Consider the following 14,136-nt stretch of genomic DNA (forward strand, 5'->3'; position numbering starts at 1 on the left):
TTAACATCATTTTTTTTAATTAAAATTCTTCTTGTCCAAAACGTCTTTGGTTTTTTCAACATACTTTGATGCAGCATTCATGACAACAGATGTCAAACTTTGTTGTTTTTTTTCCCAGAAAAGGCTAAATTGAGCAACTATTTCTGCTATTCTCTTTGTTAAGTGCATGACTTCTTTTTCTAGCTTACAGTCCACTTAGTCGCACATGTCAAATTATACAAAAACTTCAGGTTTGTCATTTTTTTTACATCAACAAATAAACAGGGATAGTACAAGGACCATTCTTACAGAAGCCGTGGATCCGTCGAACAAACTGTACAATAACAACAGAAGAACATTGTGTTGTAAGAAAATATGCTTCAGATGACGTCAGTTAAAGAACAAACATGGAAGAGAGGGGAATGTAAAGGGGAATACCGACTTCTCACGGTGTTATGCAAAATGTTGAATGGGCTGAAGAAGACATCCAGAATACCAGGCAGATCCTTGGATCTGAAATTCCATTTCAAAATAAAACATCGAGGCAACAGGGAGATCAAATAAAACAAATAATAACACAAAGAAGCACAATTTAAAGTTAACAAAAACGGTTTAAAAAAAAACAACAATAATTACAAAAATGTTTAACAAACATCTGAACTGTAATGGTTATTTCTGTCATCGTAAAATGGCGAGCGAAAGAGGAGCTGACGGTGATATGTTTTGTACATTTTATATCAGCCCGTGCTATGATTTGGCTGCTGATTAGAACTCCTTTTTTTTTTAGGAGTTCATACACACAGTCTCCTGTTCGTACTATGAACAAGAACTGCATGTACAGGCGTATTTGAGTCAGTCTTGTACTGTGGAGAGGGATAAACTGAAAGACACACAGAGGTTACCGGGTCCTACGACGGACACATATGTTCGGCCTGCGTGTGGCCACAAAGCCGTGTTTGCAGAAGCACTTGTACGATCCGGCGGTGTTCACACAGCGAGCGTTCTTACACGGACTCACACGAGCTCCGGGTTCTGCACACTCGTCAATGTCTACAAAAACAACAAAGAGAAGGACTCAGAAATTCATTCAAGATGTAAAATACATTCATGTGTAGTTGTCCGTGCTGACGCCTTATTTAAAAAAATAAAAAGTTTGCTTTTGAAAATACAAACCTATACAGCGGGTGCGGGAGTGGTCCAGCCTAAAGCCTGTGTTACATTCACACATGGTGCCAAGGTAGGAGCGGACGCAGCGACCGTTAGCACAGCTGCATTCGTCTGAATCCTCCTCTGAACTGTCGCCTTTGACAGACAACGCGAGGGAGTCAGAAGAAAACAGGAAATGGTTAGGCTGCAAGTAGATGACTGTGTCTAAACATGGTGACAGATATGGTGTGATGGGTTTTTTTTTAAAGTCTTTTAATGTAATTTAATCATAAATCCTTCAGTATTACAACGAATGGACAAACAATAGGACAAACACACGAGTAAGGTGCACTGAAGAACATTCACGTCCACAACCAGACACTATCAAATTATGCTAAGCTTGGACAGAGCAATACAACAAAACATTTCTGAATGCAAGGGAGATTAAAAGAAAACATGACCTCTATAAATATATTTACATTTATAAAATAAACAAAAAAATTCACATCAAATTTGACATCAACAGATTTAAAGCACTCTCTAAACGCCTAAAAGAACTCCATATTTTCTCAGAGAGTACTTTCACTAATCATCAGCATATGTTTTTCTCAAAGCAAGAGTGTGTAATAGACCGTCAAGTCCGCTCTGTACGCTCCATTATGAACAGATTATCAAAACCTGGCTGTAGTATGTGTCGCTTGTAGAAAACAAAAGATCATATTTTTCTTATTTGCAAGAAAAACTCGAAGGATACATAGTTTAGGGCATACTGTCAACTTTATACGGGTAACAAAAGACATTTAGAATGAGTGGATGATTGGGCAGACACATAGGCAAGATAGTATAAATATATTTAACAGGGTGGGTTATATATACTGTCTCATTATCCATTTATATTGAAGTAGTTTAAAAAGGGTACATGGTGTTGGTTTTACCTGGGTTGTAGTTGGCAAAAGCTGCAAGGAAATCCTGCTCCCCATCGGACTCAGTCTCCAGATGCATCTCACACAGACGACTGAACATCTCTGAGCACAGGGAGTAAATATCCTTTCAGCTCAAAAAAGCAAATCAAACATGGCAGCCCAGAGTCAAAGCTTGGGTTAAGTCAGGTCCTCGGTTGTCTTACCTGAGTTTCTGGGTGGACACGTGTTACACTCAGGTCCCCAGCCTCGACCGTAGTGACAGCAGCACTCTGAGTATGTCACCACGATGCCGTTCCTGGGCTCGCTGCAGATCAGACCTTCGTCGACCTGCAGGAAGCACACGTCTTTGTGGGCTGCGGTGCGATCTGGATAAGAAGGGAGGTTATCACAAATAATGATTAAAGATAAATGAAGAATTTAGACACCGCCAGATTTGCAAAAAAGGTTCATTAGAATGGTGCAGCAATCCAGTGTTAAAAAATACAAGAAGCCACATTCAGCCAGTTCTGAGCTCTGAGATTAGTACCAGGCTGTGGTGTGTGAGCAGTTAGAAAATGTGCACATACAACAAACTTTAAATATAGTTACTGTCGAAGGTGTATTTTGTACGGAAGCCCAAACAGATCATATTTCAATACAGTTTATTTACTTATTTTTCATGTGAAAACCTTAAATGTCTGGTTGTTTTCTCAAAATCTGGATTTATTCATCTCGTAATGTTGGGATTATGAAACTGTTTAAAAAATAAATAAAAAAAATAAAAATATGATATACAGTATTTTTTAAGATCTAGAAAAAAAACAACAGGCAGGTAGCTGTGATAGGCCAAACCAAGACATGATCACACTAATGAGGTCAGAAAGCCTATTTCTATGATTGCTTTGTGTTTTTGAAACTCTAGGGATACAAGATCAACAAATCAAGATCTCAAGAAACAACCGACATTTACTCGTTATCACGTTAAACAGAGTAAATAAAGTGTATGGATACATGTCCGCTTTAGGCTTAAGTACAGCAGTTTTCATTGTTCGTCACAGGTGCCATTCACTTATGATGGATGCATGAATCATGGTCAAATATCTCAATATTAAATGTATAGGTCAGTAAAGCCACATGAACATGCCTCAGAAGAAGATATTGATCAAATTAAATTTTGAAAATGTGCTCAAATGAAACTGTCTGTCTTATTTCTATTTGATTTAATGGTGGAGAGTTTAAGAAGTCAGGGGTCTATCAAAGTACTATGTATCAGACAAACTGTGTCAACAATCCACCTCATTGTAAAGTTGATTTCTGATGTTGATCATGAACTCTCCCACAGTAACATTAAGGCTTGTCAATTTGCTTACCTACTGTAAGTAACACATAGAGCATTATAAAAAGCCCAGAGATCCTACTATAGAATATATTGCTCATGCATTATAAAGATTAAGTCTTTTCAAATGGAAACTTGTAGCTTTAATATTTTTTGCATGCTTATAGTTGGAATTATTTACTGATGAATATGTAAGAAGAGTCTGTGTTTGTATTAATATCTGCAGAAGTTGTGGCAAACTGACATCACTTACAAGAAGCTACAAGTTTGATGATGAGATTCTAATGTAAAGACTGGCCTATAGGACATTATGAATCATATATCAAACATGCAAAGTTAACATGAGTGAGCTCAGGACATCTCCAACATCTTTTTACATCTTTTCCTTTTTTCTATCAGATCCAATCAATATTTTCAACTATAAGAACACAGACAAAAGAGACACAATTAATTTGTAAAAGGAGACATGCAGAGGAATCATTTTCTCTCATACTGAACATACTCTGATATTGCTTTGTGTGCATGAATGCTTCTGATTTTGTTTGATTTTTAAATATCAGCACAAATTGGTTTCCCTCCAGTAGTGAAAAACTGTCTCCTTTATGTGGGTGAGAAGTAAACTGGTATTACACCAGGCCTGTACAGGCCAGATGGGACACCAATCGGGAAGATTGAAACAGAAACCTGAGCGGCAGATGTCGACGTAAGCCAAAACTCATTTTGATCAGTCATGCTCAGCTTAGCTGACTCTGATTTTTACCCACCGTCATAGACGCACTGTTTCAGCGCTGCACTGAAGGTGAGGGGAGGGTCACAAAAACAGTGAAAGGAGCCGGGCGTGTTCTCACACCTCCCATTCTTACAGTACGAGGGGTCCTGGCACTCATTCACATCTGCAAAGGGCACCACAGACACTGGTTACAGTATGAACATCTGCTTGGAGCCAGCTCTTACTCTGCAGGCGATGGACACAATAAAAAAAAGATACCTGTGCTACACCATTAAATCATACAAACATAATCCTTAATATCCTTTATTCTTTTTGCAATGCAGAGATTTTTATTGATTTGGATAATAATAAGTAAAGAGCTATTGTGTCCATCTCCCTGAATGTCCTGCTTGCTTTCTCTTTTCCTTTGCACCATAACTGTTGTATGCAGGATGCTGATCATGAAATAAATGAGCTTTGGTCATGCATCAAACTGCAGTTGGTCTCTAGTAAACATGCAAACAAACTGCAATATCTGTAAAAGCACAACAGATTAACACAGAAAACTTGGACCCAGTAACAGTACAGCTGAGGAGTCTTGTATCTGCCCAGATGTTTGCTGTCAGTCTACAAAAAAAAACAATACTAACATGCAGGTCAGTGTGTTTGTAGTAGAGGCCAATCTTTTAATTTCTTATCTTTATTAGGCTTGAATAAAACCAAATAAGGAGTGAAAATAAAAAATAATGAGGGTATGGTTAACATTTATGAGTCATGTTAAAAATAATCTACAAATTTCTTAAACAACAGATGTTTGGTTATTCAGGCTGTTAAAGATCAAGCAACATTCACATCCATACAGTCCCTGGAACATTTTACCCAATTTAAAAGTTTTTATTTGACTGAATAACATCAAGCTTTTAACTCATTTTGAAAAGAAAAAAAAAAGATGAATGTGATCAGCATCAGTACAGAATACTTTGTCAAGGTGTGTCCTGCAAAGCCAAATCCAGCTAAGCACCTCCTTTACCTGCGACTGATGCTGGGTGCTAAAGTAAACATTGACAAGGACATTATTATCTGCAACCAACATCATTGACATCCACAGTCGCCAAACCAGAACTTTCGGGACCTATTCTCGGATGTGTCTATAAAAACGAGGCAACAACCCCATCCGTACCTGATGGGAGTCCAGAGGCCACCATGAACATGTTGGCCCTGATAGCAAGAAAGCAAAAACATCTCCATGCAGAGTTTATTCTAGGGAGCAGGAGTCTTCCACGTTTACTTTTGAAATGTGTCCTTTGTGCTCAATAGCCCCCATCAGTGCAGATCCCTTTCATTATTTCAAAGATAAAACTGGATTCAGGTTCATGGAAAACTAAAAAAAAGAACAGCTTTTTTCCAAAGTAAGGATAGTTGCTAAAGAAGCATTCATTCAAGCAGCTCTTACAGAAGCAGTTACAAAGGCAAGTACTAATAAAAATCTGTTCTACTTTAGACTTTAACATCAAAACCGAGGCAGAGTTTACTGCTCAACTCAAGCTCCAAAAGATGTACCGATGCAATATGTCATGACAGAGGGTATTTTGGCTTCACTTATTTACAACGGGAGGAGGTGGAGACACGTTGTCCATCTTTATATACAGTCAAATGTCTGTACTCACCAGCCTGCTCCTCAGGAGTCACACAGCTGTTGCGATCAGTAGCCAGGGTCCAAGGCAGAGAGCAGATGCAGTAGTACGACCCTGGAGTGTCCACACAGTGGCCGTTCTTACAGTTTTCAGGGTCCTCACACTCGTTCGCATCTGTGGAACATAAAGACCCCTCGCTGATCAAGATCATCTCCTCCATTATCAGAAAAAAAACGTATACTAAGCTGCTAAGATGACTGGGAGAAGATTCTATTTTTACTCACCTGCTATTGTTGTCATCACACACTTCTTCTTGTTGGTGTCTGGAGACCAGGGGCGGTTACAGTTACAGTAGAAGGAGCCTTCGGTGTTCACGCACTGACCGTTGGTACACATGGACTCATCATGGCATTCATTTACATCTGAGGGAGAACAGGCAGACACAAACATCCAGAGTTATCCGTCACAAAGTTATAAAAAACAAAGCTCAAGGTTTTAATAGTCTGTTTCTGAGCACTTACCAATGCACTCGAGAAGGTTGTTGTCATAGTAGAAGCCTTGTTGACAGTAGCACTCATAGCCCGGCAGCGTGTTCTCACAGCGACCCTTCTTGCAGATTTCATCAGCAAACAAAGCACACTCATCGATATCTGTCAAAAAAGAAGGAGAAAATATCTTCAAAGATAATAATAACGAGAAAAATTTCAATGTGAAATTGATTTTTAGATGTTATAAAAGAAGTAATTAGAGGTATACCGATCACACAAGTGACTACAGCTGTGCACATGACAGGAACGACAGAATATCTTAACAACATTTAAGATAAGTTAATTAACTTAAGTGCTTAGGTGCCATTTTATGTTAAATGCAACACAACATTTTAGTACATTTGGATGAATATATTATCACTCAGTCGCTCAGATGTATGTCAGTATAGCTAGTGATATATCTACCATGGTAGGCAGGCAGGCTGTACATGAGTCCTTCATCGTAGTAGAGACCTTGACCGTTTGGACACAGGTAGTGGAACTCGGCTGTGAGGAGAAGACCATGCAGAGATCAGGGACTGACTCTTTGTGAACTGTTATGTCTTCATAAACAAACCAAAAACTGAACACTCTGAGCGTCACAATCTTTCAATAACTGCTGCGCATGAACAGAGCTTCATGACTCAGTTTACTGTGAATCCACTAGAATTACTACACAGTGCACTCTTCTGTGAATGTACCTGAGTGGGAGACAGGACAGGGGTAGATCTCACAGTGATCTCCCCACCCCACTCCGATGGAGCAGCAGCACTCCTGCTTGGTGACGTTGGTGGCGAGGACGCTGTCACAGAACACGGTGTCATCCAGGTTCAGGTAGCACTCCTTCTTCTCATCAATCTGCACATGAACCGCTGCTCCAGCGAAAAAAGAGCGGATGTTAAGAAACACAAGTTCTGGAGCAAAAAAAAAAGAATGAGTGAACTAGACCCTCGAATAGGTGTGCCAAGCTGGCACTTCTTTTCATTTCTGGGCTTTAAATTGATGATAATTGTCTGGCTTACATATTCGCCCGGTTTGGGGTTTGGTTTTGAAGTTTGATGTTTTGGTTTTGGGACATGGGACATGGGAGGGATCAAATGTTCAGGCCTGGGTAAAGCTCTGGGATAAAAATTGTCTCAAAAGTAAAGCAGAAGGAATTAGAGTAGGCTTACCCTCGCAGCTGTGTTTGTCCTCCGAGAGGACATAACCGTGATTGCAGACACACAAGTAAGAGCCTGGTCTGTTCTCACAGGATCCGTAGGGCTGGCAGAGACTTCTGTCTGTGGCACACTCGTCTATGTCTGAAAGGGGAATCACACATGATGCCGCTTTAAGTACATATTTATATCAAAACAACATCTAAGATGAAAACAAATAGATCATTTTTTCAAGCAGCTTTCTTTTTTTTGTTGTTGAGAAAAGTCATCGACATATTTGTTTAGACATCTTAAATATCAGCAAATGTGCTATCAATAGCATGTACACTACTTTTGACCTAAAATCCCACAATGCAATGCCTTGTTTGTGGTGATGTGTAAATAACTTTTTTTTTGTGATTATGCAAAAAATGATGATTCACAAAAGTACCAAACCCAATTTAACAGTCAAATGTAAACTAAATGTAAAAAAAAAAAAAAAAAAGGCTGTTTTGGCCATGTGCAGTAGCTACTAGTTACTTCTTGCACTGGTAAGAAAAAAACAGGGAAAGCATCTTGTTTTCTCATTCAAACAGCATCATGAGGTGAAGAGACTGACCTTGGCACCTCCGGCCTCCGACTAACGTGTAGCCTTTCTGGCACTCGCAGTGGTATGAGCCCATGCTGTTGATACAGCGACCGCGCTGACAGTTTGATGGCCTCTCGCACTCATCTATATCTGAAGGGAAGGAAATAAAAACAATGTTGAAATGTGAAGCTTGTGGTGAACACTTTCCACAGTAACTAATGACCTGACAGTTGCACTGTAGTTGGAAAGTCTGATGCAAATGTGACAATAACACTTTTTTTCATTTAATCTGTTTTTTTTACCAGGAAAATATTCCTGTTGAGATATAAGACCTCTTTTTCAAGAGAGTCCTGGTCAAGACAGCAGCATAAAGGTTTAAGACAGAGAACAAGGGCAGACAATAAACAAATAAAACAGTCAATAAATCAAGTGTTTAAGCAGAGAAACATGTACATACAGTCGTCAAATGATCCTTTATCCTGTCTTTTTTGGGGGGTTTCAAGTGATATGTCATTGCATATTGGTTGCATGTGAATAATGTTTAAAGGAAAAGGGTGGTTGAATAATTCATGCCTTCACAGTGGCTGCCTTCCTGTGTGCGCTGGTATCCTGGGTAGCACTGACACTGGAAGGAGCCCTCTGTATTGAGGCAGTGACCGTAAGCACACAGTCTGTGGTCCTCACACTCGTCAATGTCTGTTTGGAGAGAGACAGAAAATCACACAATCGGTAAACATTTGTAAAATATGAATCATTCAGAATGTCTCATTACATCCCCAGTACCTTGAAATAACTCCACCATAGTACGTTAGTTCAAGCCTGTCATGCAGAGGTTGTGACTTACCGCTGCAGCCTTTGCTGTCTGCGTTTGGGAGGAAGCCCTCGTTACACAGGCAGCGGTAAGTACCAGAGAGGTTCTCACAGCGGCCGTTAGGACAGATGCCGGGCTTGTGACACTCATTAATGTCTGATGAAAAAGAGAGGGGAATAAAAAGATGATTAAATTGTATTGTTTACACTATTTCTTAACATATATGAAGGCAAGTGGAAAATAAAAACATGGCATCGCACTTTAAATGTCTGATGAAAAATATTTCCTTCCAAATGTTTCTGACTAAAAATTATTTACTTTTGGGGGCGCCGGTACCATAGTGGTAACTGCGCCTTCCCCATGTTCAGAGGCTACAGTCCTCAAAAGCGGGTGGCCCGGGTTCAAATCCAACCTGTGGCTCCTTTCCCGCATGTCGCCGCCCCCCCCCCCCCCCCCCCCCCCGACTCTATTCACTGTCCTGTCTCTCCAATAAAGGCCTTTTTTTTGGTTCCTTGCACTCACCAACCTGTTCCTCAGGAGACACAGCTGCTGCTTTAAAAAAAAAAAAGTGGTACACATCTGGAGGAAAGTGTGAATGCTCTGAGTCCTTTTTAGAACAGGCAGGAGCTGTGAACTGAAGCCTCCTGTGGCCAAACTGAGGACTACAACAGCAACTTGAAAAACAGGTGAAAAGAGGTTTTGCACCTGTTTTTGAAGATTAAAAAAATATATATATATTTGCAAAAGGGATGTTTGTGGCAATTTATAACTGTCTTTTATTTAGTCTTCTGCTGAGTTCAACTGAACAGTATTTATATGTCTAAAAATCCCCATGAAATAAAGCTTAACAAAAATCCCGGTTTGAATCCAGCCTTACCGTGTTAACTGAATTATCTGACACATATATTTCAATAAATCAATACAAATGTATTTTCTCTTCCTGTGAAACATTTCAAATATCTGATGACTCATTCTGCACTCAGGGGGCGTTTACTCATTTTTTGACCAATAAAAAAGTTTTGTTGAAGATAACGATTCACTTAATCGTAATCTCAACGTTATGTCCCGCCTTCTTTCTTGCGATTGGTTCTACCCTGTTTCAGTTGGAAATACGTCACAACATGGCAGAAAGAAACTCTTGAAGTTCAGGTTCATGTTGACTTTAAATAATGGGCCGTAACAGGAAATGATTCAATTCTTTATTGGCTTTATGGCACAGATTCATATATTGAAATGATGTGATTTATATATGTTGTAATGTGATTTGCTTCATTGCAGTGCTAATACATTATGTGAGGGCTATCTGTCACTATATGATATGGTGCAGTGGTGCACATACAATCATTTAAAAATGTCTTCTTAAACTGGTGCACCGATAGACTAACATTTATGATACATGCCCCATGTATGGAGGATATAGTCCTCATAGCAGTCAGTGGCTGTGGGTTCGAATCTGACCCCAGCTCTTTGCTGCATGTCATCCCCCCTTTCTCCTCCTAACACTTCCTGTCTCTCTTCAGCTTTCCTGTCAAATAAAGACAAAACTCGCCCAAAAATATAACTTTAAAAATGTCTTCATAAACAACTAATTTATTACAAAAAAAATCACAACCTTTTCTCGTTCTTGATGTGGATAAAATCATATTTGAAAGATGTATTTTTTATAATTATCTTGACATATATTTTTTAATCAGTGTGAATTGTTGTCATGGTTACACTCACCATAGCAGATGCCAGAATGAGCTTCGTGACCAGGCAGACAAGGAACGCACTCGTATGAGCCGGGTGTGTTCTCACACTGCTCATTGGGACAGGTTTCAGGATTCAAACACTCATTTATGTCTGGAATGAGTGAGAAGAAGTGTCACAGACCTGAATTTTCCATTTGTACAAATATTTAGGAACCCCCCCCCCACAAACCACAGACTAAAGTAACATCATAGTGGGACAGGGATACTAAATGTTGAGTCAGCAGAAAGTCTGAGAACTAATGTCATAATGACCACTGTCTTTGTACCTTCACAGGCTGGGTGACGGTGTGACTTGCTCCTAAAGCCGCTGTGACATTCACATTTATAAGACCCGGGGAGGTTCAAACACTGGCCTCCAAGACCACAGATGTCCGGCTTAGAGCACTCGTTCACATCTGCAGAACAGAGAGGAGAGAGCCGATGCCAACCTGATATTTTTTTTTGGGGAGAAAAAACACTTATAATATAGAGATCGCACAACCCAACTTACCTACGCACTTGAGTCTGCCATGCTGCACCATGTGTTTATAGCCCTGACGACAGTGGCATTTGTAACCTCCATCTGTGTTGATGCAATGTCCTCTGCCGTGACCGCATGGCTCTGACTCACATTCATTATTATCTGGACAGCAGGAGACAGGAGTGGAAAAGCACATATGATGAAAAACCTGTGGAATATTCCAGAAAGACAAAAAAAAGCCTTTCCAGGTCAGAACCAAGCAGAAATACTTTAATGATACTGATACCCCTGAACTTACCAACTCATACGAAAAACTACACAGAAAATTCAAAACAAGTCTTACAAGTTACTTATAATGTCTGTGTTCATTTCTCAAATAACATAGAGCAGCTTCAGTGATCAGAAAAAATGTTGCATCAATCTCATAACACCTTTCACTCAAAATGTCCTGAAGATCTCCTGAATGTTTTGAGGTTGGGCTGCTAGATGAGCCGTTGTGTGAATCCAGCAGGTTATATTCAATATTATATTCAAATTAAAATTCACAGAGACGGGGCGGGGTGACGTTTATACCCTTTGACCACTGCGCGCCAGTATGTTCTTCCCCTATCATTCTTTGATACTGTTGATAGATAGATAGATATACTTTATTGTCTGTCCCAACAGAGACAGAAATTCTCCTTCGACAAGGCTCGAACAATAAACACAACTTACATTAAAAACAGAAAGTGTAGTACATTAAAAGAGGAATTAAAAATAACAGTTTCTAAAAAGGGGGGGGGTCTATTTGATTTTGTTCAGAATGGTTATTGCAGAGGGAATGAAGGATTTTTTGTAGATGAGTCAAATTACATCAAAAACATCATAGCGTCAGACCCTGGTGCTGCATCCCCCATCATGGGTATATATTCAACATTACTCTGTGACTGCAGAATCCACTTTAAGTCATGCTTTGCCTCCCAAGAACCCCCCCCCCCCCCCCAACCCCCTCCATTCAGTTGGTCGACCCTGTGAGGGACGTGTGTGAAAGGGCGATCCAGGAAAATGTCAGGGGCTGGGTGTCCTGAAATTTTCTAGAAACTTTCAGGAGTGTATGTTTAAATGTGGCTTTAGTCATCAATATACATAGAAAGAATGTTTTTTTTTACACCTAACAAGTTAAAATTGTCAAAATATTTAGCAGATTTTGGCAGTATTAGCAGAAATGTCAATTACTGATGAAAATAACTTATCAACTGTGCTCACAATTATTTGTCATCATCTCTATAGTTGTACTTTTACATTGATTGACATTTAAAGGTAAAGACACAACAAGTATAACAAGGAGAGAGACAGCAGTTTTTCTATACTTCTGTCTTCTCTTCATATCTCATTATCTATTTTTAATGCAGATAACTACAAACATTTTTAAACTATTTTTTAGTTGAGTTTTTGCAGCACATAGACGGGCTGTAAGCAGCAGGTGAATCAGAGGTGAGCAAGTTTCCTGGAACCGGAGCGACTTGTGTTGGCCAGGGCGACACGTCATGCATAAGAAACTTCAGGAGAAATTTCTTCCCACCATCCGTCACTGTTCCATTCATGCACTCTCTTCTCTACCATGGTCTCCTACCCTCACAGATGTTCCTCTGCGGGTTGAGACGGTAGCCGGGGTGACAGTGACAGATGTGGCCGTTCAGGCTGCTCTCACACTCTCCATGACCACAGATGTTCCTGCTTTGCTTGCATTCATCTGTCGCTGCTTCAAGGAGGGAAAAAGAGTGGACAAGCTTCATAGACTGTATATATACATGCACATATATACAATAGATTTAAAGACGTATGAACACAGATGTTTATTAATACTAATGTTTAACATACATGTATGCATGGGGCTGAAATATGGAAGCCCTGAAGGCGAGCAAGAAAGAATATTCTAGTGATGCATTTTTTCATAGTCTGATCAAAATGGTTTTCTCTTCTGTGTTTATGAATAAAGTTTTTGGCATTTTTCTATGTTCCACCCTCCCACCTGGCAAAATCAAGTATTATTTTTTTTTGACATATGAAAAATGTATGTCCTTTTTAGTGAACAATCCAAAAAAGACACACACAATCATACGTGGGTATTGGATTAAAAAATGTTAATAGGTAAAAAGAAGCAAACACGATCCGCACACCAGGGAGCTCCCCTTCTAAAGATTTATTGACTAGTGAACAAAATGCTCTTCCTTTGGCGACGAAGTCTACCAAGTCTGAGAAAGAGCATTTTGGCTCGTAACATCACTTGTCAATAAATCCTTTAAATGGGAGCTCCTTGGTGTACGGATCATGTTTGCTTCTAATTTTGTCATTTTGGGGTTTTTTTGGCTAGGAAAACACTTTTTATGTAAAACTCATCTGGAAGAAAACTTGAATGCTTTAAGTCCTACAAAGAACAGGCAGTATTCAGGTATTTATTTAAATAAGAACTACAACAACAAACACTTAAAAAAAGAGCCTGGAAATAAAAAACCTTTGAAACTATTCAGCCTGTTCAAAGACTAAAAAAAAAATCTCTAGCAAACTCTTTCCACCAGCTATTTTTTTTTATCCTGTTAAAGAAAAATCACCAACCAGAACCCTCCCTCTGCATTTCTCTTATTTTTACATATAAGAGAAACATGTATGAACCCTAAAGATTATACATTCAAATCATGTTTATTTCACACATTCATAAGAACACAGGAGAGAATTTTGTTTGGATCAGACCTTTGAAAAAAGTATCAACAGAATGTTTTCCTCTTGTCTCTACGAGCTTTCAAACTGATAGCACCCATGTCATAAAACTGTGTAAGAGTGTGTTGTATAACCTGCTTTAATAAAACAAACCACATTAAGCAAGTTACAGCAACACCCCCCCCCCCCTCCCCCCCATAAAAGTGTGTTATCATTGCCTTCGGGCTGGTTCATGCTTCATGGTTGAAAGCACACACCATGCAAGGTGTCAGTTAACCATTCAACACACATGCTAATGGCAAGAATGAGGTCATTTTTTGAAAAGAATTTTCATCAATAGGGGTTCAGTCAATTTTTTGGAAACGGTGGCGTATGATTTTGTTCCTCTGCGGGGAAAGTCAACATGTCATTTGTGAGGGAAGGACCCAAAAGCTCACCATGATGTCTACTCTCTCTGGG

General features: G+C 39.5%; 1 protein-coding gene across 5 annotated transcripts in view; it reads right to left on the minus strand.

Moving 5' to 3' along the window:
• The window catches only part of ltbp3 (latent transforming growth factor beta binding protein 3), a 37,595-nt gene continuing 23,459 nt past the window's right edge, over positions 1-14,136 (minus strand). For 2 of the 5 annotated variants that reach the window (XM_020646208.3, XM_020646207.3), the window contains exons 12-29: positions 12,593-12,721; positions 11,011-11,142; positions 10,787-10,915; positions 10,492-10,611; positions 8,803-8,925; positions 8,532-8,654; positions 7,989-8,108; positions 7,406-7,534; positions 6,935-7,105; positions 6,660-6,740; positions 6,228-6,356; positions 5,991-6,128; positions 5,740-5,880; positions 4,128-4,256; positions 2,252-2,413; positions 2,061-2,150; positions 1,153-1,281; positions 1-1,029 (exon numbers count right to left, since the gene is read on the minus strand). In XM_020646208.3, the coding sequence (XP_020501864.1) occupies positions 878-1,029; positions 1,153-1,281; positions 2,061-2,150; positions 2,252-2,413; positions 4,128-4,256; positions 5,740-5,880; positions 5,991-6,128; positions 6,228-6,356; positions 6,660-6,740; positions 6,935-7,105; positions 7,406-7,534; positions 7,989-8,108; positions 8,532-8,654; positions 8,803-8,925; positions 10,492-10,611; positions 10,787-10,915; positions 11,011-11,142; positions 12,593-12,721 (2,327 nt within the window). In that variant the 3' untranslated portion in view covers positions 1-877. The remainder of the gene's footprint in view (positions 1,030-1,152; positions 1,282-2,060; positions 2,151-2,251; positions 2,414-4,127; positions 4,257-5,739; positions 5,881-5,990; positions 6,129-6,227; positions 6,357-6,659; positions 6,741-6,934; positions 7,106-7,405; positions 7,535-7,988; positions 8,109-8,531; positions 8,655-8,802; positions 8,926-10,491; positions 10,612-10,786; positions 10,916-11,010; positions 11,143-12,592; positions 12,722-14,136) is intronic. The other 3 variants (XM_029279769.2, XM_065962994.1, XM_020646209.3) reach the window with 2 other exon arrangements.

The sequence above is a fragment of the Labrus bergylta genome, chromosome 14, assembly GCF_963930695.1.
Source record: "Labrus bergylta chromosome 14, fLabBer1.1, whole genome shotgun sequence".
Lineage (NCBI taxonomy): Eukaryota > Metazoa > Chordata > Actinopteri > Labriformes > Labridae > Labrus > Labrus bergylta.